The sequence below is a fragment of the Mirounga leonina genome, unplaced genomic scaffold, assembly GCF_011800145.1.
Source record: "Mirounga leonina isolate KUSES-001 unplaced genomic scaffold, KU_Mleo_1.0 Mir_115, whole genome shotgun sequence".
Classification (NCBI taxonomy): domain Eukaryota; kingdom Metazoa; phylum Chordata; class Mammalia; order Carnivora; family Phocidae; genus Mirounga; species Mirounga leonina.
In genome coordinates, this window is record NW_023270268.1 from 73742926 (window position 1) to 73770547 (window position 27622).

General features: G+C 43.7%; 1 protein-coding gene and 1 non-coding gene across 2 annotated transcripts in view; both read right to left on the reverse strand.

The window, feature by feature from the left end:
• Positions 1-13132: 13132 nt before the first annotated feature.
• Positions 13133-27622, reverse strand: part of KLHL6 (kelch like family member 6) — a 55967-nt gene continuing 41477 nt past the window's right edge. The window contains exons 4-7 of the mRNA XM_034999676.1: positions 22007-22244; positions 17395-17597; positions 15364-15577; positions 13133-14021 (exon numbers count right to left, since the gene is read on the reverse strand). Coding sequence (XP_034855567.1) covers positions 13720-14021; positions 15364-15577; positions 17395-17597; positions 22007-22244 — 957 coding nt within the window. The 3' untranslated portion in view covers positions 13133-13719. The remainder of the gene's footprint in view (positions 14022-15363; positions 15578-17394; positions 17598-22006; positions 22245-27622) is intronic.
• Positions 16549-16651, reverse strand: LOC118007209. Its single transcript, XR_004678334.1, has one exon. It is a non-coding gene; the product is annotated as a small nucleolar RNA U13 (small nucleolar RNA).

Consider the following 27622-nt stretch of genomic DNA (forward strand, 5'->3'; position numbering starts at 1 on the left):
TTTTGAAACTGTGGGATATAGTCCAAAAAGTCTGAGAGCACCCCTCTGGCCTATATAGGTTGAAAGAAGGTTTAGCATTATTTTTCTCTTTAGTTGTCTTTAGAATATTCTAGAAGGAGGGTTTTTGGCACTCCTGGTCTCAAGTGGGCTTGTGTTGAGTTGTAGAAAACAGGTAGTCCCCTTTTAAAATTCCCCCACAAGCAGTATGAGTGGTGGGCACACTTGTCCCTTTAATTGTATGTTTCATAAAGCAAATACACCTGGGACACTGAAAATGGCAAAAGTTCTTCATATGAACACTCCATTCAAACCCTTGCACTAACAGACGTGATCAACCCTAGCATGGCTGCCTAAGAACACATCCCTGCGATGAACCAGTCCTCCTTTTGTGTTTCTGTCTGGAAAAGCTCAAGACTGTCAAAAGAATTTACCATTTGCTGTAGCCAACACCTGAGGATAGACCCCTGACCTTCCTTTCTTAGAGCGTTTACTAAAAAGGGCTTACAACTGTAAATCCATCCTCTGTCCCTTTGAGATACACATGTATGTACCTCCTATAGCCCAGGAGTGTCTTTCCCAAGGACCTGATAAGCCATTCCTTTGAATGTAACTATCAGGAAGTAGAGGGCCTCTGCCTGCCAGTCTCTGTGGGAGGACAGAACCCTAACTTCAACACTGCCAGGTAGCAGACACAGCAGGGCTAAGCACACTTACTGACCAATGCTTTCTAATTTTTCACTTCCCTGCCTCTACTTCAGTGCCCACCTGCTCCCTCTCCCCTGTTCTCTGTTTTCCCTTTAGCACCTGCTCAGCTCTGCACAAAGCAGAACGGGGCTCAGCTCTTTCCTCTACTGTCAGTAGTTACTGGATAGGGGGGCGGAGCAAGATGGCGGAGGAGTAGGAGACCTGGATTTCGTCTCCTCTCAGGAATTCAGCTGGATAGGGATCAAACCATTCTGAACACCTACAAACTCAACAGGAGACCGAAGAAAAGAAGAGCAACAACTCTCTCATCAGAAAAGCGACCACTTTCTGGAAGGTAGGACGTGCGGAGAAATGAATCCGAGGCGATATTCGGGAGGATAGACGGCGGGGGAGGGGCCTCCGTCGGCCGCTTCTGGCAAGTGATAGAACCACGGAGCACAAAATCGGAACTTTTAAAAGTCTGCTCCGCTGAGGGACGTCACTTTGGTGGCTAAGCGGGGGGTGGAACCCCCCGGAACAGTGTGGTCTCAGGACCCTCGGGGTCACAGAAAGACCGCGGGTGCCTGAGTGCGGCAGAGCTCCCAGGTATCGGAGCAGGGAAGCCGGCTGCAGAGACGGAGCCAAGGAGCAGGCTCTCAGCTCAGGGTGGCCATAAACCGGGATCCGCAGCACAGTCGGGCCCCTGCTCCTCCAGCAGGGACCCAACAAGCGGCAGATCCGGGGAGACTCACCTTCCTTCCCCGGGAGGAGCTGCGCGGGAGTGCAATGCAGGGATCTGCTGGGTTTGGAGACTCCACCCGGGGTCGGGTGCCAGAGATAGAGGCGCGCGGTCACAGGCCGGGCGAGCACGGGGTGCGGCCGGAGACCGGGGAGATGGGAGTGACTGACGGCTTTTCTCTGGGGGCTCACTGAGGAGCGGGGCCCCGAGTTCTCGGCTCCTCCGGGGCGGAGATTGGGAGGCCGCCATTTTCACTCTCCGCCTCCAAAGCTGTACGGAAAGCTCGCAGGGAACAAAAGCCCCGGAGAGCAAACCCGAGCAGATTACTTAGCCGGGAGGGGGCAAGGGCGGGGCAATTCCGCCTCCGGCAGAGACATTTGGAAACCACGGCAACAGGCCCCTCCCCAGAAGATCAGCGAGAACAGCCAGCCAAGACCAAGTTTACCGATCAATGAGAACGGCAGAACTCCAGCGCTAGGGGACTACTGCACATAGAATTCACGGCTTTTTTACCATGATTCTTTAGTCTTTTAAAGTTAATTTTTTTAAACTTTCTTTTTGTCTTATTTCTTTTTGAATTTTTCTTTTTCCCTTTTTCAACCAACATCTTATCAATCCCTTTTAAAAAAAAAAAAAAACATTTTTATTTTTCATTTTTGGAGTCATATTCTATCCCTTCATAGTAGTTACCCATATTTTTGGCTTATATATATAAGTTGTTCTCTCTTTAAAATTTTGAGATAGTTTCTTCTAACAGATTAAAATATACCCTAAATCTCTAGTATATGGTGCTTTCTATTCCCCTGCCTGATCACATCCTCTCCCTTTTTTTTTTCTTTTTCTTTTTTCTTTTTTTAAATCCTCTTCTTTCTTTTTTCAAACAACTTCTTATCAATTCCTTTTATAAAATTTTTTATAATTTCCATTTTTACAGTCATATTCCATCCCTTCATCATATCAACCCTTATTTTTGTACATATATAAGTTTTTCTTTCTTTAAGATTTTGGGAGGCACTTTCTTCTAAAAGACCAAAATACACCCGAAATCTAGTGTGTGGCACTGATCTATATACCATATAGATCATATTTGATCACATTCTGGTTTTCCTTTTGTTGTTGTTGTTGTTGTTTTGTTTGTTTTTGTTTTTATCTTTCTTTTTTTTTTCTTTTTCTTTTTTCTCTCTTTCCCTTTCTTATCCCACTGCTTCAGGTCTTTTCTGATTTGTTTAGAGTATATTTTCTGGGGACGTGGTTACTCTGCTAGCATTTTGTTCTCTCATTAATCTATTCTCCTCTGCACAAAATGACAAGACAGAAAAAATCACCTCAACAAAAAGAACAAGAGGTAGTACCGACTGCCAGGGACCTACTCAATACGGACATTAGTACGATGTCAGATCTAGAGTTCAGAATCATCACTTTAAAGATACTAGCTGGGCTTGAAAAAAATATGGAAGTTATTAGAGAAACCCTTTCTGGAGAAGTAAAAGAGCTAAAATCCAACCAAGTAGAAATCAAAAAGGCTATTAATGAGGTGCAATCAAAAATGGGGGCGCTAACTGCTAGAATAAATGAGGCAGAAGAGAGAATCAGTAATATAGAGGATGAAATGATGGAAAATAAAGAAGCTGAGAAAAAGAGAGATAAACAACTACTGGATCACGAGGGCAGAATTCGAGAGATAAGCGATACGATAAGACGAAACAACATTAGAATAATTGGGATCCCAGAAGAAGAAGAAAGAGAGAGAGGGCCAGAAGGTATAATGGAGCAAATTATAGCAGAGAACTTCCCTAATTTGGGGAAAGAAACAGGCATGAAAATCCAGGAAGCACAGAGAACCCCTCTCAAAATCAATAAAAATAGGTCAACTCCCCGACATCTAATAGTAAAACTTACGAGTCTCATAGACAAAGAGAAAATCCTGAAAGCAGCTCGGGAGAAGAGATATGTAACCTACAATGGGAGAAACATTAGATTGGCAACAGACCTATCCACAGAGACCTGGCAGGCCAGAAAGGACTGGCAGGATATATTCAGAGCACTAAATGAGAAAAATATGCAGCCAAGAATACTCTATCCAGCTAGGCTGTCATTGAAAATTGAAGGAGAGATAAAAAGCTTCCAGGACAAACAAAAACTAAAGGAATTTGCAAACACAAAATCAGCCCTACAGGAAATCTTGAAAGGGGTCCTCTAAGCAAAGAGAGACCCTAAAAGCAACATAGACCAGAAAGGAACACAGACAATATATGGTAACAGTCACCTTACAGGCAATACAATGGCACTAAATTCCTATCTTTCAATAGTTACCCTGAATGTAAATGGGCTAAACGCCCCAATCAAAAGACACAGGCTAACAGACTGGATTAAAAAACAAGATCCATCGATATGCTGTCTGCAAGAGACTCATTTTAGAACCAAAGACACCCCCAGATTGAAAGTGAGGGGGTGGAAAACCATTTACCATGCTAATGGACACCAAAAGAAAGCTGGGGTGGCAATCCTTATATCAGACAAAGTAGATTTTAAACCAAAGACTGTAATAAGAGATGAGGAAGGACACTATATCATACTTAAAGGGTCTATCCAACAAGAAGATCTAACAATTGTAAATATCTATGCCCCAACATGGGAGCAGCCAATTATATAAGGCAATTAATAACAAAAGCAAAGAAACACATTGACAACAATACAATAATAGTGGGGGACTTTAACATCCCCCTCACTGAAATGGACAGATCATCTAAGCAAAAGATCAACAAGGAAATAAAGACTTTAAATGACACACTGGACCAAATGGACTTCACAGACATATTCAGAACATTCCACCCCAAAGCAACGGAATACACATTCTTCTCTAGTGCCCATGGAACATTCTCCAGAATAGATCACATCCTAGGTCATAAATCAGGTCTCAACCGGTACCAAAAGATTGGGATCATTCCCTGCCTATTTTCAGACCACAATGCTTTGAAACTAGAACTCAATCACAAGAGGAAAGTCGAAAAGAACTCAAATACATGGAGGCTAAGGAGCATCCTACTGAAGAATGAATGGGTCAACCAGGAAATTAAAGAAGAATTAAAAAAATACATGGAAACCAATGAAAATGAAAACACAACTGTTCAAAATCTTTGGGATGCAGCAAAGGCAGTCCTAAGAGGAAAGTATATAGCAATACAAGCCTTTCTCAAGAAACAAGAAAGGTCTCAAGTACACAACCTAACCCTATACCTAAAGGAGCTGGAGAAAGAACAGCAAATAAAGCCTAAACCCAGCAGGAGAAATCATAAAGATCAGAGCAGAAATCAATGAAATAGAAACCAAAAGAACAGTAGAACAGATCAACAAAACTAGGAGCTGGTTCTTTGAAAGAATTAACAAGATTGATAAACCCCTGGCCAGACTTATCAAAAAGAGAAGAGAAATGACCCAAATCAACAAAATCATGAATGAAAGAGGAGAGATCACAACCAACACCAAAGAAATACAAACAATTATAAGAACATATTATGAGCAACTCTATGCCAGCAAATTAAATAACCTGGAAGAGATGGATGCATTCCTAGAGATGTATCAACTACCAAAACTGAACCAGGATGAAATAGAAAACCTGAACAGACCTATAACCACTAAGGAAGTTGAAGCAGTCATCAAAAATCTCCCAAAAAACAAAAGCCCAGGGCCAGATGGCTTCCCAGGGGAATTCTACCAAACATTTCAAGAAGAATTAATACCCATTCTTCTGAAACTGTTCCAAAAAATAGAAACGGAAGGAAAACTTCCAAACTCATTTTATGAGGCCAGCATTACCTTGATCCCAAAACCAGACAAAGACCCCATCAAAAAGGAGAATTACAGACCAATATCCCTGATGAACATGGATGCAAAAATTCTCACCAAAATACTAGCCAATAGGATCCAACAGTATATTAAAAGGATTATTCACCATGACCAAGTGGGATTTATCCCTGGGCTGCAAGGTTGGTTCAACATCCGCAAATCAATCAATGTGATACAATACATTAACAAAAGAAAGAACAAGAATCATATGATCCTCTCAATAGATGCAGAAAAAGCTTTTGACAAAGTACAGCATCCTTTCTTGATCAAAACTCTTCAGAGTATAGGGATAGAGGGTACATACCTCAATATCATAAAAGCCATCTATGAAAAACCTACAGCAAATATTATTCTCAATGGGGAAAAACTGAGAGCTTTCCCCCTAAGGTCAGGAACGCGGCAGGGATGTCCACTATCACCACTGCTATTCAACATAGTATTGGAAGTCCTAGCCACAGCAATCAGACAACAAAAAGAAATCAAACGCATCCAAATTGGCAAAGAAGAAGTCAAACTCTCACTCTTTGCAGATGATATGATACTTTATATGGAAAACCCAAAAGACTCCACCCCAAAACTGCTAGAACTCATACAGGAATTCAGTAAAGTGGCAGGATATAAAATCAATGCACAGAAGTCAGTGGCTTTCCTATACACCAACAACAAGACAGAAGAAAGAGAAATTAAGGAGTCCATCCCATTTACAATTGCACCCAAAACCATAAGATACCTAGGAATAAATCTAACCAAAGAGACAAAGGATCTATACTCAGAAAACTATAAAATACTCATGAAAGAAATTGAGGAAGACACAAAGAAATGGAAAAATGTTCCATGCTCATGGATTGGAAGAACAAATATTGTGAAGATGTCAATGCTACCTAGAGCAATCTACACATTCAATGCAATCCCCATCAAAATACCATCCACTTTTTTCAAAGAAATGGAACAAATAATCCTAAAATTTGTATGGAACCAGAAAAGACCCCGCATAGCCAGAGGAATATTGAAAAAGAAAAGAAAAGCCAGCGGCATCACAATTCCGGACTTCAAGCTCTATTACAAAGCTGTCATCATCAAGACGGCATGGTACTGGCACAAAAACAGACACATAGATCAGTGGAACAGAATAGAGAGCCCAGAAATGGACCCTCAACTCTATGGTCAACTCATCTTTGACAAAGCAGGAAAGAATGTCCAATGGAAAAAAGACAGTCTCTTCAACAAATGGTGTTGGGAAAATTGGATAGCCACATGCAGAAGAATGAAACTGGACCATTTCCTTACACCACACACAAAAATAGACTCAAAATGGTTGAAAGACCTCAATGTGAGACAGGAGTCCATCAGAATCCTAAAGGAGAACACAGGCAGCAACCTCTTTGACCTCAGCCGCAGCAACTTCTTCCTAGAAACCTCACCAAAGGCAAGGGAAGCAAGGGCAAAAATGAACTATTGGGACTTCATCAAGATAAAAAGCTTTTGCACAGCAAAAGAAACAGTCAACTAAACCAAAACACAACCGACAGAATGGGAGAAGATATTTGCAAATGACATATCAGATAAAGGGCTAGTATCCAAAATCTATAAAGAACTCATCAAACTCAACACCCAAAGAACAAAGAATCCAATCAAGAAATGGGCAGAAGACATGAACAGACATTTTTCCAAAGAAGACATCCAAATGGCCAACAGACACATGAAAAAGTGCTCAATATCGCTCAGCATCAGGGAAATCCAAATCAAAACCTCAATGAGATACCACCTCACACCAGTCAGAATGGCTAAAATTAACAAGTCAGGAAATGACAGATGTTGGCAGGGATGCGGAGAAAGGGGAAGCCTCCTACACTGTTGGTGGGAATGCAAGCTGGTGCAGCCACTCTGGAAAACTGTATGGAGGTTCCTCAAAAAGTTGAAAATAGAGCTACCATATGATCCAGCAATTGCACTACTGGGTATTTACCCCAAAGATACAAAAGTAGGGATCCGAAGGGGTATGTGCACCCCGATGTTTATAGCAGCAATGTCCACAATAGCCAAACTGTGGAAAGAGCCAAGATGTCCATCAACAGATGAATGGATAAAGAAGAGGTGGTATATATATACAATGGAATATTATGCAGCCATCAAAAGGAATGAGATCTTGCCATTTGCAACAACGTGGATGGAACTGGAGGGTATTATGTTGAGTGAAATAAGTCAAAAAGAGAAAGACATGTATCATATGATCTCACTGATATGAGGAATTCTTAATCGCAGGAATCAAACTGAGGGTTGTTGGAGTGGGGGGTGGGGTTGGAGGTATGGGGTGACTGGGTGATAGACACTGGGGAGGGTATGTTCTCTGGTAAGCGCCGTGAATTGTGCAAGACTGTTGAATCTCAGATTTGTACCTCTGAAACAAATAATGCAATATATGTTAAGAAAAAAAAAAAAAGAAGAAGAAGAAGAAGAAGGTAGCGGGAGGGGAAGAATGAAGCGGGGGAAATCGGAGGGGTAGACGAACCATGAGAGACGATGGACTCTGAAAAACAAACAGGGTTCTAGAGGGGAGGGGGGTGGGAGGATGGGTTAGCCTGGTGGTGGGTATTGAGGAGGGCACGTTCTGCATGGAGCACTGGGTGTTATGCACAAACAATGAACCATGGAACACTTCATCTAAAACTAATGATGTAATGTATGGGGATTAACATAAGAATTTTTAAAAAAAGTAGTTACTGGATAAAATCTGTTTTCTCTGCTTTAACTGTGTCCGGCTTTGTTTACTGTGGACAGCACGTACACACGCACGCACGCACACACGTACATCCCCACTCCACCCCACCCCCTCCTAAGGATAACGCTGCTTCTCAAAGACAGCTGAATCCTGTCGTCCTCATCACCCAGAGAGTTGCTCCTTTTTGTGCTTATTTCCCTATAGCATCTCTAAGTCATTAGTAAAGTCTTATTCAGCTGTTCCAGCCTGGTCTGTGATGTCCTTTGGGAAATTAAGAGCCATGTATAGGACTCTTTCCTTACAGGGATAAGAGTTGGAACTATGAGATCCAACTCTCTGTCCCCCCTGGGAGTTTCTCCCTCTACTGCAAACTTGGAGGAACTGGGTTAGTTTTACTAAGGGAAAGTAAAGTTTCCTTACACACAAACCTTTTTAAAGAATTTATAGTCAGGAAATCTCCTCTCTTCTTTTACTCTTTCTCCAAACTTCAGAAATTAGGGGACCTGAGAGATACTATGGTGCTAGGATAGCTAGAGGTCAACACAAGAAGGGTAATGAGGTTTCTGTGTTTGGAGACCCCAGGGGAGGCAGCAGGTTAGGGACTCAGGCGGATGACCAGAGATGGGGCAGGCATGGGTGTCCAGGTAGCCTGTCATGCAGGAATCAATAACAAAGGAGCTATCTGAGTATGCAAGAAGAAAAGGAAAATCCCTAGGAGTTAGAAACAAGCATGGAAGGGAAACCAGAGTGATTGGTAATTAGGCAGGCTGATACTGGGCAGCTTGGGAGTGGGGGGGGATCTGACCCAAATTAGTCCCCAGCACCAAGGGTCTTGAATTGTAGCTGTGTATAAGAACAGAAAATAAGGGGTGCCTGGGTGGCTCAGTCGGTTAAGCGTCCAACTCTTGGTTTCGGCTTAGGTCATGATCTCAGGAGGGTGAGACTGTGCCCCACAACGTGGGGCTCTGCCCTCAGCAGGGAGTCTGCTTGAGATCCTTTTCCCCTCCCTCTTCCTCTGCTCCTCCTCCCGCTGGTGCGCGTGCTCTCTTTCTCAAATAAATAAATCTTAAAAAAAAAAAAAAAGAACAGAAGATGAAGTATGAGCCCACAGGAGGTAGGGGAGAATTGAGATCCTATATAATGGCCACAGCTCCAGTGAAAAGGAGGCTGGTCCAGAGGATGCCACACACCAGCAGAGAGCACCAAGAGTGGGGAGAGGAGCCAAGGAAAGCTGGGCAGATGCCAGGCCCTGGCCAAGCAGCCCAGGCATCAGATTACCACTTAAGCTCAGCAGGGAAACTGGAGGGCTGAGCAGTGAATTGAAGGTCAAAACCCCATTTTGACTCACAGCTGGTGCGCTGGCTGTCGGAGCTACTGCCCAGGATTAACTCCAGAGCACTTCCCTCCCGTGAGATAGGGCTGTGCTTCCCAAGCTTTTCCACCCAGAGTCCCCAAAGCAGAGGAGCCAGAACCTCTATTTCCAGGGAGGCCAGGAGGAATGGTCTAAAGTTATTCATGTGAGCCTACATTTCTTCAAAACCTCAGGTTTTCCTTTTCAGTGGCATAGGATCTTCGTAATGTTATCCAAAACAAACGAAACCGATGACAAGTTTTCCATTGGTCAAAAACTATAGCTCTCCGTCTCACATGCCAAGTTCCATGTGCCCTGATTTGAGAAACACAGGTCGGTTAAGGCTTCAGAAACAACACAGTGACATTGGTGAAGGCAGGGTTAAGAGTCAGACCAGAAATCAGAAACCTAGAAGGGGGCCTCCTGTAAGAAGGGGTAATGCAGGCAGGATGAGAGTCATACAGCTTGCAAGTGGGTTGGTAAAAGCTTGTTCAAAGAGGCAATGAGACTTCAGGGAGGGAAAAGCTGTCTGCTTTTTTGCCATTCTATAGACCACCTCTGATCAATTCTATCCTATGATTTTATCGAACTCTGTTGAACCAACTGAAATGTTTTAAATTTCCACCTCCTAAATTAATTTCTATTCAGATACCACTTACTCATATCAACTAAAACAAGCAAAAAAAATTCACCTAGTGTAAAACACATTCTTATCCATTCCACACGTTATTGAATAAATACAAACTTTATTTGTATATTTATGTATAAACAATATCCTTAGTTTGATGGTTTAAAAAAATACAAATTCACGTAACCAAAATGCTTAAAGGATTTGGTCAACTAAGCATCAACTCTTTTACCTATAAATATGAAAATTCAGCCTGTCAAAATTGGTTTTGCAAGAGCCATATGTGAGATATTTGTGGATTTCCATGAAGGATGTCTCTTCAGATTATGAGATCTAATACAACACTCAAATCAGATGTTAAGGGAAAAAATGATTTTGCAACCCCAAATTAGGACCTTCTATAAGAAATTCCCGTGGTATTAACTCACTTTGAAAACTCTGAGTACTTTTCTTTTTCAAAATCAAGTAGGATTCGTAAATGACAACAGTACCTCAAGTGCTTTTATAAATAGCAAAGCTATAGTTTCACAGCTATAAGCAAACGATATTTGTATTTCCCTGAGAGCACAGTTTGAGTTCAAGGGCAGTGTGTGAGTGTGTGTATTTCCTGAAGCCACTGATGGCAGAATGTGGTGACGGCTAAGAAGAGAACATTTATCTGTGGATGTTCAGGTGAGCTTAGCTCCCTGCCCATTTCAGAGCAGCTTGGCAACTGGGGTCCTTTAACCTCTCCTACAGTTCCATCCCATCACAGCCTCTGGGCCTCATTCTCTTTAGGTCCAGTAAAATAGGAGACCCAGCCAAGCAGCTCAGAGGCCCCCCAACAAGTGGGTCTGGCTGCCAGTCCTGTTCGAACTTGTGCCTCTCTTCTCCTGGAACCCACTTGCCTGAACCACCTGTTCCTTATCTCCCTTGCCTTTGAGAATGGAATCATGCTCACAAACTCTAGGGACCATGGTATCATTTTCTAGACCTGTATCCTTAAACCTACCTCCTTTTCCTCCTCCTAGCTCATCCTCTTCCTCCCAGCCAGGGGCGCTCTGTTCCCTCACACGACCTGCTTCCAGATCCAGTCTGCTGGGCCAAGATGAGCCACATGCCCTGCCTCAGTCCCCAGGGCCCTTTGCCTCTGGCTCATCTGGCACCGATCTGCCTCATCCCCCTGCTGGTGGGATGGGTTATGACAGCTACACAAACTAAATTTTTTATTATCTGTGAATGGAAATTAGATTTTAAGAGCTTCCATCCCTAGCTAGTGCCTAAAAGCTTAAATCCCGATATGCTTTTAAAGTTTCCCCAAATTACTTGAACTCTTTTCTTTCCCTAAAAGCTGCTGACTGGCAGCTTTAAGTGCAGAATTCTGTACAGCCTTAACAGCTGTAACTGTCTGCCAACCCATGCCATTATTGAGAATCTCTATTTTTTGAGAGCCAGGCACCTGAGATTTTACAATTCACCTGCATATCTGGTCACATATCACACTGAATCCTTCCCTTGTCTTCATTTAGATATTCTGAACTAGTCCTGATACTTGGGTCCTGATGTTAGAACCAGATTTATAACACAAAGATCCTAAATCCTCACTTTCCCAGAGTAGGGCTGATCCACTGATGGGCGCAAAATTTGCTAATTACTCTTATCAAAGGACTGCCATGACAAGGGACACTCTCTTTCTGAGGGGCCCTCTCTGCATATGCCATTGATGTTGTCATTGGATATCCTCCTTGGAAGTTCTTCCCTGAAATGGTCTTGGGAAAATGATTTCTCTATAGCTCATAAATAGTTTCTGAAGGCAATCTCAAAAAAAGTCAAATATGTAAGCAATGGCCACATCATTGACCCAAGAGCACAGCTTTCGAAGATGACCACTGGGAGGGCAATAAAGACATAGATGTAACCTCACACATCTCATTTTTCTCTAACTTGATGAAAAGAAAAATTACAATGTCGACTCGTGGCCTGTTTACCGGTTTGAGTGTTTCTTGGTTGGGGGGAATTTGTCTTATTCATTGGTGTCCCCAAGGCTTGACAAAGAGAAACAACACCTTGAATGTTTGCTAAATGGAACTAGATTAAATTGTTTCAGTTGAAAGCTTCATTAAGATTATTAGTGCTCATGAGTAAGTGCATCACTTACTGTAATGTGTTCTAAATTTCCACAAATATATTTGTATTTTCCCATCCTGCTTTTCGGAGCAGGGAACTAAACCTAACCTGACCCCAAGGCACAGAGCTTTTCACACACCGACATGTGTTTATATTTATTCTCAATGACCTAAGCGTACATAGAAATCTCATTTGCAATGTTCCAAGTCCTTTTTTTTAAAATCAGCTTTGAACTTTAGCCTCTTCTAACCATAACTTTTCTATGAAAATTCAACACACTATCAACTCTAATATCTCTAACTTCCCAAACTACTCAGAAGTACAAGCACGATCTGCTGCATCTGCCATGAAATAACACTCTGTAGAGACTTGAAATCATATGATGAAAATAAAACACACTGGGTAATGCAGTTACTATGTTGTTACCATTGTTGCTGCTTTTAAGTACGGCACATGAAACAGGATCTCTTAATCTGTTTCCCCAATTTGGGGATTAGAATGAATTTCCAGTGAGCTCATCTGAAAGCTCTATCTCTTAGAGTGAAGGACAGACTCCATTCTTTGAGTCCAAATTGTGCCAGACTGATCTGAAAACCAAATAGAAGGGCTTCAAAGGATCCTGAAAACTAAGGCTCCAGGAAGGTGACAAGGACTCAGGCACAAGGACTCAAATCACAGTCTAAAAGGTAGAAAGTATACAGTTCAAAAAGAATCAGCCATTCCTGCAGTGGTCAGTAGTGGAGGGATGTTTACATTAAAAAAAAAAAAAAAGTATTCTGAGTCTCTGGAAAATCCTTTCTACATTGCAATACAGGTGCTGGACACGAAGAGGCCAGGCCAGTGCCCTCTGCTGAAGGTACAATTCTGTCTGGGGATGACAGTTCTGGTCTGAATGTATCTCTATAAGGTACATATAAGAAATAGAGGTTTCAATAGGGGAAAAGTCTTTTATCTCTTCCAAAGCATATAGGTCTTCCCAGACCCATCTCCCGGTCCTGTCAGAGAAAACAACATATGAGACACTCTTGACAAGGAGCTGAAGGCTCTAACAGAAGAAAAAAAGAACAAAAAGAAACAATTTTATTTCCCTGCCTTTCTGAGTGAATCCTTTAGCAAACTTGTTAGAACAAAAAATGAGCCAGTTTTTGTTTCCTACTCGGAGATAGACAGCATGACAGAACACCACTGACCTTGCAATGGAAAAGACCTGGGTTTAGATTCCTGGCTTAGCTACTTACAATCAGAGTGACCAGGGGCAAAGCCCTTAGCGTCTCTGAAACTCAGTTTCCTCGCCTGTAAAACTGAAGTGATAATATCCAGTCAGCAGGTCATTATGGTTAAATGAATTGATATACACAAGTGCCTGGCACAGAACCTGACATGGGACAGGTGTGTCCTGAATGTTAAATATTCTTCTTCTTTCCTCCTGAGGTAGGTCATGCAAACATTCCTGGCTGGTCTAGAGTGTCCCAAAGCTGTGATTTCCAAGGAGTCCCACGGGAAGCCACAGGGAGCCCAGGTGTAGGGCCTGTAGCTCAAGCCCAGCCCGCTGTCTTTAGTGGCACGAACCCGGCGACAGATGAGGAGGAAGGTCTCCCGGCACCCGGTCCCGAGCCCCCGCGGCCCTGCCCTGCACCCTCGTGCAGTCACACCGACACAGCCCCGGGCACGATCCTCCGGATGTGGGTGTAAGACTTCCTGATGGTGACGCTGCCGTGGTGCGACACCCCCCGGGGCAGGACGCACTCCTCTGTTAATTTCTGGGCCTCAGGGTCCCAGCACAGCACAGTGGCGATGACCTCGTTCTTCTCGTCCCGCCCCCCGGTGATGTAGAGGCGGTTGTTGCAGGGCGAGATGCCGCAGCTGGCCCTCTCGTGGCTGAGCTGGGTCACCAGGCACCAGCTGTCCTCCAGGGGGCTGTAGGCGTACAGCGCTCTCATGGCCCCTCCTGAAGAGGAAGGGAAACACGGTGGGCATCTCGCTGTTCTTCTGGTTTTCTTCCCCTTTACCCACAAAAATCCTACTTCTGCTCGGTCAAATCTACCATCTTGCTAATAGAAAGGGTAGATTCGTGGCTCTCCGGGAAGCTGAGTGGGTATGCAGGGCAGTAAGTCTCACACTAGAAACACTTCGCAGAGCCCTTTAAACTCTGTGGCCAGGCGCTAATCACGTGCAAAAGGACAGTTGGCTTCAGGTGGTGCCAAAATGTACCCTAAGACTGCTCCCTGGAGGAAATACCACCTGGTGCATCGGGTGCACTCAGCTCGTCATCCCAGCTCTGCCACATTGTTATTGTAACCGTAAGCCCTGAGACCGTGGTGGTTTTAAGACATGAGAAGGACCATGCGCATAAAGCACCTGCAGAAGGCCTGGTGCAGAGAAGCTATCAACACATGGCAGTGACTAGAGGCAGTGGCATCTCTTTGTAGACTGAGCATGACCTGGGACACCAGTCCACGTCACCATCTTAAGATGCGCTTTGAAGTCATGAGACTGACCATACAGATACAGGAAACCTGAAGCAAGGGAGAGAAGGGGTTTTTCCTTAATCTCTTCCTGTATTTTGCCTCCGGGAAGCCTTCTCTGATCAGCTCTTATTTGCTGGAGTTACATATTTTTGGCATCTCCTTAAATCAGTGACTCTCAATCATGGCTGCACAGGAAAATCACCTGCACATTAGAAACACCTTGCACTGTTGGCCAGCGTCCTCCTTCTCATTCTGGTATCATTTGGTCTGGGGTAAGCTCCAGCTATGCATAGTTCTGTAAAAAGCTCCCCAGGTGATTCTCATGAGTAGTCAGGATTGAGATCCATCATCCTTAACAATTACATGCCAACTGTGGTCTGGCCAGCCAGGCTTTCCTTTTGGCTAAATGCAACTTTTCAGAGCCCCCAAAGCAAGTGGAAAGAGTAAAATTCCCATTAACACAAAATAAGAAACGATGATAGCTACTATTTATCCGTCATTTATCATATATACTGTGCACATTTCAATTTCTGTACATTTGCTAATGTTTACAATATGCTTCGTTCCTGTAGCAACTTCTGGCTCATCCACTGGGCCCCACTGTCAGTCTGCTTTGTATGTCCCCTGAAAGTGGGCTGTTTCTGTATCCAGGACTGGAAGGTAAATTCCACCAAGGTCTGGACCAATCCCATCTTCTCTTCCTTTTCAACCTCACCCACATCACCCAGGAATCTGAGTTCCCAGAAGGGCCTCATCTGATCTACCTGCAACACTGCATGGGTGGGGGGCCTCAGATGAATAAGATGCCATTCATTCACTTACCAACAACATAGATGCGATCCCGGAAACTGACTGCATTGATGCATTTAGCCTCCACTGGCATGGACGACTTTAAACTCCATTTATTAGTTGAAGGGTCATAACACTGAGTCTTGTCTGTGGCCAGTTTCCCATTGGGTCCGCCCCCAATCACATAGAGCTTCTTCTTGTGGCTGGTGGCTGCGAAGGAACTGACGTGGACGAGAAGGGGTGCTGCCTGCAGAGGCACCGGGAGAAGCTGTCAGCCCCACAGCTACAGACTGCTCCCAGACTGCTGCCGCGGCTCACAGGACACGGGCCAGGAGCTGGGGACACAAGCCTGGGCATCCTTTGCCTGAAGTCACAAGGCCTGTGGGCTTGACTCCCTTTGAGATGCAGAGAGGTCAAAGCATGTATTTCCCACCCTCCCTGCAGACTCAGGACAGGCTAGAACAAGCTGAGTGATGGATGTTTCCAGCCTGTTTCTTCCAAAGTCCAGCTATCAGGGGAGAAAAGGTGTACATAGGAATAAACATTTATACAGATGAAACCAGCCAATGTTGGAGGAAAATGCTTTCTCAAACATGCATATTTATATTAATTCATGTGTTCTTTCATTTAAAAAATATTTACTGAGTGCCTACTATGTGCCAGGTATTGGCCATATTGCTTACATCTAGGAAGAAAAGCTGGTATAAGGGTTTCAGGTGGCCATAGGTAAGCAGACTCCCACTCTGGGGTAGCATGAAGATTTGGGGATTAAGCCAGACTTGTGCTCCCACCCTGTGAACCCCACAGCACTCAAGGGCACTTCCCAGAGCCTCTTATCCATTGACATGGCCCTCTTGGGTCATGGAGCAACTCTGTAATGGGACTTGACAAGTTGAGCAGATCTGGGGCACACCCCCATAAATATTAAGGGCTATATAGCAGTTTTCAGGTTGACAGATCTTGCTTGGCTGGATGCCATGAAGACCTGGCTACCTTTGCTTGTGCCTCTGATGATCATGTTTTATACTTCCCAAAGTGGAACATACTCTGACATACTATCTGATAAGGAGAAAGAAAATTTGGGATTGGGCCTAACCTGAAGATATAGGAATTGAGTTCACTTTACTTTTTATTATTATTATTATTATTATTATTATTACTATTATTATTGTAAGGACACTTAACATGAGATCTACTCTCTTAGCAAATTTTTTCCCACATCAGAGGGTAATGTGCCAAGGTTGTAACAAGGTTTGAGGGAGGCACGTGTCACACAACGGCATGAACACAAAATCATCATGCTTATGAACTACAAAAGGATCTCTCTTAACACATTTTTAGGCATAAAATGCATTTTGAGCATAAAATGCAGTACTGTTATCTGTAGGCAGATCTCCAGAGCTTATTCACCTTGCATAACTGAAATTTTATGCCCACTGATTAGCAATGATGTACACCTAAGGTTGAATTGCTAAAGTCTTACAAGCAGCATATGACTCTGACTCAGTAAACAGTGTAGTAAAGGGATCCCTGTAGGCCCACTGTGGAGACAACAGCTGGCATCTGAGGAGACAGAGACTCTGAGCTAAGACGTGCAGACTGAGGTTGGGACCAAGCCTCCCCTCTCCAGCTGGGGCTCTTGCCCACACAGAGCTTCCCCACCTGGAAGGAAGCTGTTTCTGTGACCTGATCAGCAATGCTGAAGCAATGGCCCCTTTCAGGAGGGAAGCTCAGAGCCACCAACAATGTTCTCAGTGCGAGCAGAGAAATCAGAAGCCATATACCTACATTGGCATATACCTTTTTTTTTTTAAGCTTTGAAGTAGTAATACAAAGTTACTCATAGAAATAAATCTCCTGGGGGCCTGAGTGGCTCAGTCAGTTAAGCCTCTGCCTTCAGCTCGGGTTGTGATCCCAGGGTCCTGGGACTGAGCCCCACATCGGGATCCCTGCTCAGCGGGGAGCCTGCTTCTCCCTCTCCCTCTGCCCCTGCTTGTGCTCTTTCTCTCTCTCAAATAAATAAATAAAATCTTTTAAAAAAACAAAGAAAGAAATCTCCTATACCTCTGACCAGCAGTTATGGAAGGGGTCGTAGGTCTCCACGTTGTTGATCCTCTGCAAGCCATCAAAACCTCCAATCACATAGACCTTGCCACCTAACACCACCATCTTATGCCTCCAGCGGCCTATGTTCAAATACTCAATTTGAATCCATTTGTTGATTGAAGAATTATATTTCCAAACATCGTGCTGTGTTTCTTTGCCACCTAGAAGAGATACAGAGCATTTAAGAAACCACCAGATGTGTAAGAAATATAGCTTGTCCCATAATTTCCCACAGTCCTTAAGAAATCGTGAAGGTGTGTGTCGTCTGGTTGGGGAGACATAGCCAACACAGAGGGATAGAGAGAGCCAGTGTGCGGCTGGGGTGAATTGTGTACCAGGACTGTGTCCTGTGTCACCTCTGTGCCGTGAGAGTTCAGAGAAGAGGTGGCTGAATGAGTTGGGTTCAGAGAAGTCTTCAGGGAAGCTGCACCCAAGTCCATGTGGGTGGATAGGGGCCAGCAGGCACCTGGACTCAGTGTCTGTGCAGCCAAGGGGCAGGAAGTAAGGCAGGTCAGGTGAGGTTGGACCATTGCGGGTGATGATGGTAGGTCCTTGACCAGCAGCCAAATTAGAAGGCACTTAAGTTCTGTTTGCTTACTTATTTAGACAAATGCAAACCTGGAAAAATCACCAAGAAATCTTACAAAATTGTCTCAGTTCAAATCTCCAATCTATACAAAAAACATAAGTGGGATTTATCCTATTGTTAAATATTTTTTTTATAAAAGAATGAGATGCTCACAATAGGTAATTTGAGAATGAGCTGGTAAATATTTTTTTTCAAGACCACTCTCTCAATAAACAGAAAATACATAATTCAGTTAGGGCGCGAGACCAAGATAAAGGAGAACTGACTTTTTGGTGACTTTAATAAAATATTTTATCAGCTTTGTGTACCATTCCTCATCAGCACAGAGTACCACCAACTACTTAAAGCAAAAGATGTACTTTTCAGACTTATAAATATGCTCTAGTAGGGCAATGCGTATCACTGATGATGCTCTGTGTCCTGGGTGAGCGTTTCTCTAGGGTAGAGCCCAGAAGTGAGATTTCTAAGTCAAGGGCACACACACTTCAAATTTTTACAGGTGTTGCCAAAGAGCCTTCCACAGCTGTCCTGGTTGACCTTCCCCTACCCTACCCACAGCATATATTAAGAGCATTTTTTGGTTTGTTTTGTTTTATAGGCTGATGGAGAAAAGTAATGTCATAGTTTGGTTTTTCCTGGCTGCTAGGGAGACTGAGCTTCTTCCTCTTCCATGAATTTTTTGTTCATATAGTTTAACCATTTTTCCTTGGGTTGTATACCTTTTAGAGCTCTCTATTCAAAACACTATGTGTGATATTGACCTCATTTAGGTAGTGTCAGAAGTTATAAAATAGGGGCGCCTGGGTGGCTCAGTCAGTTAAATGTCCGACTTGATTTCAGCTCAGGTCATGGTCTCAGGGTCATGAGATTGAGCCCCGCCCGTGTTGGGAGTGTCTGCAGGGAGTCAGCGGGGAGTCTGCTTAAGATTCTCCCCCTCCGCCCCTCCCCACCTCACACATGCACACACGCGCTCGCTCTCTCTCTCAAATAAATAAAATCTTTTTTAAAAAGTTATAAAATAACTACATGCTTTCAAAGAAATGTATGTACACTGTATTAAAAAGAAAAAAAATCTATGATTTTTTTACTTCAAGATGTAAAGGAAGACCTGATTAAGTGGGAAGCATTTCATGTGCATAGATGAGAAGACAGGTTATTGCAAAGATGTCAACCCTCCCCAAGTTAATTGATACATTCAGTGCCTTCAGAACCTTCCAGGGAACTTGAAGATATCATTCTAAATTTCATCTGGAAGAGCAAATTTGGAAAAATTTCTAAGAAACTTTTGAAAAAGAATGAATAAGGCTTTCCCAGCAACATCAAAATGTAGTAAAAAGCTATGATAATGAAAGCAGTGTGGCATTGGCATAAGATGAGACAAACTTACCAATGAAAAGAATACAGAAGAGACTGGAAGATATAAACATCATTAAATAAATGGTATTAGAACAACTGGCTATTTATTTGGAGAAAAATTAAGTTAGATCCTTCTTTCACATTATGGATAAAATAAAATTAAAAAATAAATGGTATAAAAGTAACTGGAGAATATATAGGAGAAGATGTTGATGATCTTGGGGTGGGGAGGAGCTTTCTAAGCATGACATGAAACATAGCATCACATAAGAAAGACAGTTACTATATACAATATAAATCAAAGTTAAAAGAAAATCATAGTCTGAGGGAAACTATTTGCAATACAAACAGCAAAGGATATATAATAAGAGCTCCAAAAAAATAATAAAAAGACAAACAGCCAATAGAAAGACAAAGTGTAGGAATAGACAATTTTTTAAAAATAAAGTGTTAGCTAATAAATATATGAAAATATGCTAACATCATTAATGAATTAATGAATAAATGAATTAAATATTCTAGGCTATTAAATATGTAATTGATAATAAAAAATATTAGCAAGGATGTAGAAAATGGGCACTGTTGTTCAACACTGGTTGAACTGTAAATTGGTACAAACTTTCTGGAGGACAATTTAACAATATCTACAAAAATTCTAAATTGACATATCTTACGACCACCTCCAGGAATTTCTCCAAATAGCAGCACAAGTTCATAAGTACATGTGTATTAAAATGCCTATTATGGGGCACCTGGGTAGCTCAGTGGGTTGAGCACCTGACTCCTGATTTCGGCTCAGGTCATGATCTCAGGGTCATGGGTTCAAGCCCTGCATGGGGCTCCGCGCTCAGCATGGAGTCTGCTTGTCCCTCTCCCTCCCCTTTTGTTCTTTCCCCTCTCTCTCTAAAATAAATAAATAAAATCCTTAAAAAAATAAGATAATAAAATAAAATGCCTATTGCAGTATTTTTTCCAGTATGAAAATAAAAGCTAAGAAAATTGTGTTTCATTAATTCAATAGACTTAATCCATATGATAGATTCATTATATCAACATGTAATTATGTCCAAAATAGATTAATTGAAGTACAAGTTTCTGTGATTTAACTGTGTGTAACAAGCCTGCCTTCATGCATTGCTTGTATCATTTCTCAACAGACAACAACAAATCTAACAGAGGGAAAGGACAAACTGTAGAATGACATGTGTAGTGTATGTGACATAGACTGACTATGATTGCCAAACCTGTCTTTTCCTCCTGCGCACAGAGCTAAACTACATTTCCTAGCCCGCCTGCATGGGGGCTGGCGGTGCAGGGGGGCATGGGGCTACTTGTTGCCAAAAGAATGTGAGCAGATTGATGCCTCCCATCAATAAATAAGGGTTATTACCTAATCTATGGTATTAACATACCCAGGGAAGAACTGACCTGCCCTTGATTTTGCAGGATGCCAGTTCTGGGAAGAAGCTCTTCCCCAAACAAGTTCAGATTAGAGAAAACCTCCGAGAGAGGACAAAGGATGCTTGTCTCCTCCCTTGGGGCCCCAAGAAGAGCTGGGTGGCTTTTGATGTCTTGGGGAGATATGGGACTCAGAGAACCTGGGTTGGAACCCTGCCTGACATTTACCAGTGTGTGACCTATCTTCAGATACATTTTATAATCCTTCCGAGCCAGCATTTTCTCCATTTGTAACTGGAGATTAAAATCACCTACCTTAGAGAGTTGATGTGAGAGGCAGATGATTAAATACCATCAAAGCGTAAATTCACCTACTGTGCTGTAAAGACGGTAGAGACTTTGTCACTTAATAAATAGTTATTAAGCATTTACTAGTAGCTGGGCGCAGCGCCAGGTGCTGGCAATACAGTACTCACTCTCGTGGAATTTAAGGACTAGTGGGAGTCAGGCGCCGTGCAATTATAAATAAGCAAATAACTCAGAAGTGAGAAATGACAAAGTACTGTGTGCTACTAGAGCATCTAAAAGTATGACAGTAGGGTGCCTGGGTGGCTCAGTTGGTTAAGCGACTGCCTTCAGCTCAGGTCATGATCCTGGAGTCCTGGGATCGAGTCCCACATCGGGCTCCCTGCTCGGCAGGGGGTCTGCTTCTCCCTCTGCCCTCTTCCCTCTCATGCTCTCTGTCTCTCATTCTCTCTCTCTCAAATAAATAAATAAAATCTTTTTAAAAAATAAATAAATAAATAAAAGTATGACAGTAAACTTGAGGTGAGAGCTCAGGTTTGGGGAGAAGAGCAGACATTTTAATTCATTACCCAGTGCCCTACACCTCTAGCAAATACCAAATAAACTCTAGTATCACTTTCCTTCTTCCTTTTCCATGAAGGGCCAGACCTGTCTGCCTGCTCCCCCAGATCCTAGTACAGTACTGCTCACAGGTTAGCGTCCATTAAGTAAGAATGTGCTTAAAAAAAAAAAAAAAAAAAAAAGTAAGAATGTGCTTTCCAAGATAAGACCACCTGAGCTCCTGGTTCCCACGTGCTGATCCAGTCAGAGCTAGACCATCGCCATTCACAGTAATTCTACTAAGTTGGTTGCCTGGCTCTCACTCAGGAAATGCATAGTGCCCCTGGGGCCTTGCTTTGGCATTATGTGACTCCTGCTTACCTGAGATGTAGACCTCATTTTTTAATGTCACGCATGCAAATTCCACCCACTTCTTATTATCACTCTCCAGCTCATGCTCCGTCATGGGGAGCTTGGCCACCTCCAGGCGGCTGCGCCGCAGGGGGTCCAGGCAGGTAACCTCCGCCACAAACCGTTCATCCTTCGTGCAGCCACCAATGATCATGAATACCTCAGACTGAAACTCATGCATCCTGGGCTTGGTGCGCTCCGAAATGATCTGGAAAACCAATGGAAGTACGTAAAGGCAGGATGACACAGAGGTTCAGAGCCCAGGCTATGGAGCCAGACCGAGCAGAACCCAGTTCCCAACTCTGCCACCATGTGACCTCACCATGAGCCTTAGCTCCATCATCTGTGTAATGGGGACTTTAGTGGTAACTACCTCATAGGTCTGTGGTGAAGATGAAATGGTATCATGTATGTAGTGTGCCTGGCTTGCAAGGGGCCTGGGGTATAATAGATACTCAACAAAGCTTACCTATTGTTGCTTTTGCTGCTATCTTAAGAAATCCTGGTCCATTTATCATCAAATGCACTTCACCCTTCCCGCCCGGTCTGAAGGCTTGAACCTTGGAATTTCATTTCTGGCCACCTTCCACCCCTTTCTGGTTTCAATTTCTTTTTTTTTTTTTTAAAGATTTTATTTATTTATTTGAGAGAGAGAGAATGAGAGAGAGCACATGAGAGGGGGGGAGGGTCAGAGGGAGAAGCAGACTCCCTGCCGAGCAGGGAGCCCGATGTGGGACTCGATCCAGGGACTCCAGGATCATGACCTGAGCCGAAGGCAGTTGCTTAACCAACTGAGCCACCCAGGCGCCCTCTGGTTTCAATTTCTTAATGATATCCCAGACTTTGCTCACCACTAGATCTCTTCTGAAAGAGAAGTCCTGATGGTAGGCACACAGAGCACTTGGAGACTTAGGGAAAAAGAACCAAACGGGAGCATGGTGTGGCAAGGGACGTTGGAGGACTGGGTCCCAACATCAAAGATATGACCCTTCAGAGCCTTGAACAAGCAAAGAAATCCACATCACAGATATTTGAAACCAGCTGAAAGAACAGAAAGTCAAGTACACCAGAGTTTGGTCCTGGTTTCACCACCTGTGGCTATGTGACCTTGGAGAAGCAACACAATCTCCATAAATGCCTGAGATCACTTCTGTGTCATCAAGTCATTGTGAGCATTCATGCGGTTGTGATGCAGAGGCATGAGGGATGAGCAGAGCACCTAGCATAGGCACAGCCCTTAACAGATAGTCATGGCAGTAGGAGAAGCTAGAGATGGCATATTGGCATTATTAGGGAAAAGGGAGAGCTGCCCTTCTCCTGGTTCCATCCATCCCCTGGGCTCAGTGGGGAAGGTTCTACAGGTGGGCTGATGGGAGACAGTACCCATTTCCCAATGACCAAAGCAGCCTGCAAGGTCAGGCTGACCTCACACAGGATTTGAAATTTCAATCTTGACCACAGATGTAACCAACAAGTTATAGTAGCAAAAACTGCCCCCTCAAGTGGTGAATCCAATCAATGGTCACAAGTAAGCCGACCAGCCAACACCCAACCTCTACTTCCCGTAAGAGACTTTGGTTTCTGTATCAAAGAGTCAGATACAGTAAATTTTGCATCCTCAATGGCCATAAAGTGTGTCAAAGGGCTCTCCTTCGGAGGTTGGCAGAAAGAAGTGGGGGATGTATGTGGGGCAATGGGCAGAATCTGAGGGCACTGACAGTGGAGAAGACAGCTGGGGTAAGGGTGGGAGGGGTGGTCCTGGGAATTTGGAGTCACTGTGAGGATACCAAGCTGGCAGGACAGGATCTGAGCAATGAGTTGGCACCAAACGCAAATTTTGCCACTCTGTGATTTTCTTTCCCATTATCTGCCCTGCTTCATGCCCCTAAATCTCCCCTCCCCACAGTTCAGATGCAACCTCCAGGACCAATCTGGTCCTTTCAAAAGGATTAGGGATTGTGGAGCAACACTTAGAGGACAGCACTAGCCTCCCAGAATTGGTCCCTGTGTGACCTTTATTCCAGCTCTGAAAGCCAGGCCTCAGCCTTCCTCTGAAGTCCCCCATCTTCTTCACAGTGGCTGTCCTCAATAGCCTGCTGGCCAGTAGGGGGACTGGACTAGCTGTGATCTTACTCCTGATTCCCAGCCTGGCACCCCATTCCTGAGTCCTGGGCTGTGGACGACTCTGCTCCCATTGAAACCCCTGCATTCCATGGGGCGCCTGGGTGGCTCAGATGGTTAAGCATCTGCCTTCGGCTCAGGTCATGATCACAGGGTCCTGGGATCGAGCCCCATGTCTGGCTCCTGGCTCAGCGGGGAGCTTGCTTCTCCCTCTGCCTCTCCCCCTGCTCGTGCTCTCTCTCTCTGTATCTCTGTGTCTCGAATGAATAAATAAAAAAATCTTAAAAAAAAAAAAAAGAAACCCCTGCACTCCTACCTGCTATCTGGACCCCCCCATAATATCTGTCCTTGATTTCCCACACCACCTCCCCATCCACTTACCCTTTAAGTCATTGGCATTATTTGTAACGTCCCTTTGTCCTTTCCTCTAAGAAGCCATTCTTGACTTTCTATACATGTTCCCACAGTCCTGAATTTCCCCATCACAGCACTTTTCCTACTTCCTTGTAATTTACTTCCCTGATGACAGAAACAGCCCTTATTCTCCAATGGATCCTTAGCACCAAGAATAGTCTTGGAGATTGTGGGTTTCTATAAACATTTGTTGAATGAGTGAATGAATGGATGAATGAATGAATGAATGAATAGGAGAACTAGGTAACCCAGGACCTGATACAGACTTTTTCCCAGTCTAGATCACGGTTGTAACCAGCTTCCACAGCGGCACCCAGCAATCCCCACCTCAGGGTATTTACATCTTATGTTGTCCCCCCAATATTGTTCCGGGGAGGCCTCTATGCCAGCAAAATACAGCAGAGGCGATGGTTTACCACTGCTGAAACTAAGTTATAAAAAGCACTACAGCTTTCATCTTGATGGCTCTCTCAGTCTTTCTGGGGCCTTTGCTCTGGAAAAACCAGCTACTATGGAGAGGCCCACACGGCAAGAAACTGAGGCTTCCAGCCAACAGCCAGCAAGGAACTGACACCTGTCAACAATCCTGTGAGTGAGCTTGGAAGTTGATCCTCCAACACTGTTTGAGCTTTGAGATGACTGTAGCCCCTGCCAACAGCTTGACTACAGCTTCATGAGAGACTCCAACTAAACCAGGCCTAGATTCCTGTGAGCTGTGAAATAATAAATGTAAACTATAAAGTTTGGGGACAATTTATTATACAGCAATAGATAACTAATACAACACTCTAGTTGATGGAATTGCTGGGTATTAAGACCTGCCTTATCACTTGGCACCACAGAACTCCCAAGTGGTGGCACTATTACCAAATGTAAATTCAACTACATTTGACAAAATATTAACCCCAAAGGCATGGCAAGGGCCAGTCTTGAAGTCAGAGATGTGCAAGTTTGTTGCAGACACACAGGAGGGTTTCCAGTGAATCACATGCAACAATCAGCCCTAACCAGTGTCTTTTCAGATTGTTAAAAATAGAACAGACAATTGCACCTTGCTGCCTATTCATTAACAGGGCCTATACTAGGGGACCAACAGAAGTGACCGTGTTGCTTCAACAAAGCTGTCCTCAGGGGTGAGCCTCTGCCTCACTCAGGAGTGAGCAACACCATACATGTCAGAGCAGCCTTTGGTATACATTAGGTGGTCGCTGGAAACTTAGGAGGCAATGAAACAGAGGGGAAACTATCTCTGCCCCCAAAGATTTCTCTCAATGAAGGTACTAACTACCACTTCTAAATCAAATATAGATTGACGTCTGCTTTTAGGGTTCTAAAATCTCCCACTGTTGCCGCCTCCACGAGCTTAGAGGAGGAATACGGTTAAAAGGGGGAGATGATGATAGGACAAGAAGGTTTTAAGTTTGAAAAAGGAAGGTTAAGGGGAGAAGTGTGTTCAGAGAGTAGCCTCCAGACTTACACCACTATTACCAGGAGGAAACCCAAGATCATTCAAGCAGTGAGCAGACAGGGAGTTTCAGGGAATGAACTGGCAGTGAGACCTCGATTCGAAGATCACAGTGGTTGTTTGGTTCAGTTACCCAGACTGTAAAATGGGAATGAGAAAGTGCCCTGAGGATTTGGGACAATTATGCAGCAACCCTTAGACACAATGAAAAGAGAAATCTGGGATGCCTGGGTGGTGCACTCGGTTAAGCGTCTGCCTTCGGCTCAGGTCATGATCCCAGGGTCCTGGGATCGAGTCCCTCATCAGGCTCATTGCTCAGCGGGGAGCCTGCTTCTCCCTCTGCCTCTGCTCCCCCTGCTTATGCTCACTCTCTTTCTGACAAATAAATAAAATCTTTTAAAAAAAAAAGAAAAGAGAAATCTTAGCTTCAGAGAAAGAAAATGCTTGGTTGTGAGAAATAGTGCACCATAAAGGAATTGAGAAAGAATGAGAACAGTGTTCATTTGTGGGGCCTTACCATGCACCAGACACTGTGCTAACCACATCTCATTTATTATCCTATTTAACTCTCAAAACAATTGTAACAGTTGGTAGGCATTATTATCTCCATGTTACAGGTCAGGACAGAGCTTTCAAGCAGTTAAGTAGCTTACCCAAGGTCACACAGTCAGTAAATTGTGCAGTCAAGATTAAAGCTCAGATCTGCCTAAATGCAAAGCCCATGTCCTGCCACTGGAAACTCTTCCAGATACCAGAATTCTCTCTTTTCCTAAATCCAAAATTCATAATGCCACTTTCCCCCACACTGCAAATACCGAAGTCAGAACACATACTTCATAGCAGCAATTTTGCAGAAGGGAGAGCAGAGATATTTTATATCAGCAGAAAACCTTTATCACCTGCATTTCAGGGACTTAGGAAACAGGAAGCAGAAATAAAAGTAGCTAGAATACTGGAAGTGTAGTTGATCAAGACTCTGTACTTTGAATGCTAAACTGAGAGCAGTTGCAGAGACAGACACTGTCTGCAGTTTTATGAGGGCTTTGATACCCAATGCTGAGCCATCTGCCAGTGACCCACATACCCAGCATAGGGTAGGACCCATATGGTTGCCTGAACTCCCTCCATCAGTCTACTCATCACCGTTCATTTGCTTACTGTCTTGGCTTCTCTGACAGACCATAAATTTCATAAGGCAGAGACTCTTTCTGTAGTGCCTGGTGCCATATCTGGCCTATAGCTGGTGTTCAGAATTTATTTGCAAAAACTACATACAGACAGACAGACATAAAAGTATAGCTTATTAAAATATATGGGATGCTGTTAAAGTAGTACTTAGGGGGAAATTTATAGCACTACTGACAATACTAGAAAAAAAAGAAAAGTTCTCAAATCAATGACTTCAGCTTCCACTTTATTTTCTTTTTTTTAAGATTTTATTTATTTATTTGAGAGAGCATGAACAGTGGGGAGGGGCAGAGGGAGAGGGAGAAGCAGACTCCCCACTGAGCAGGGAGCCTGCTGTGAGACTCAATCCCAGGACCCTGGGACCATGACCTGAGCCGAAAGCAGACTTTTTTTTTTTT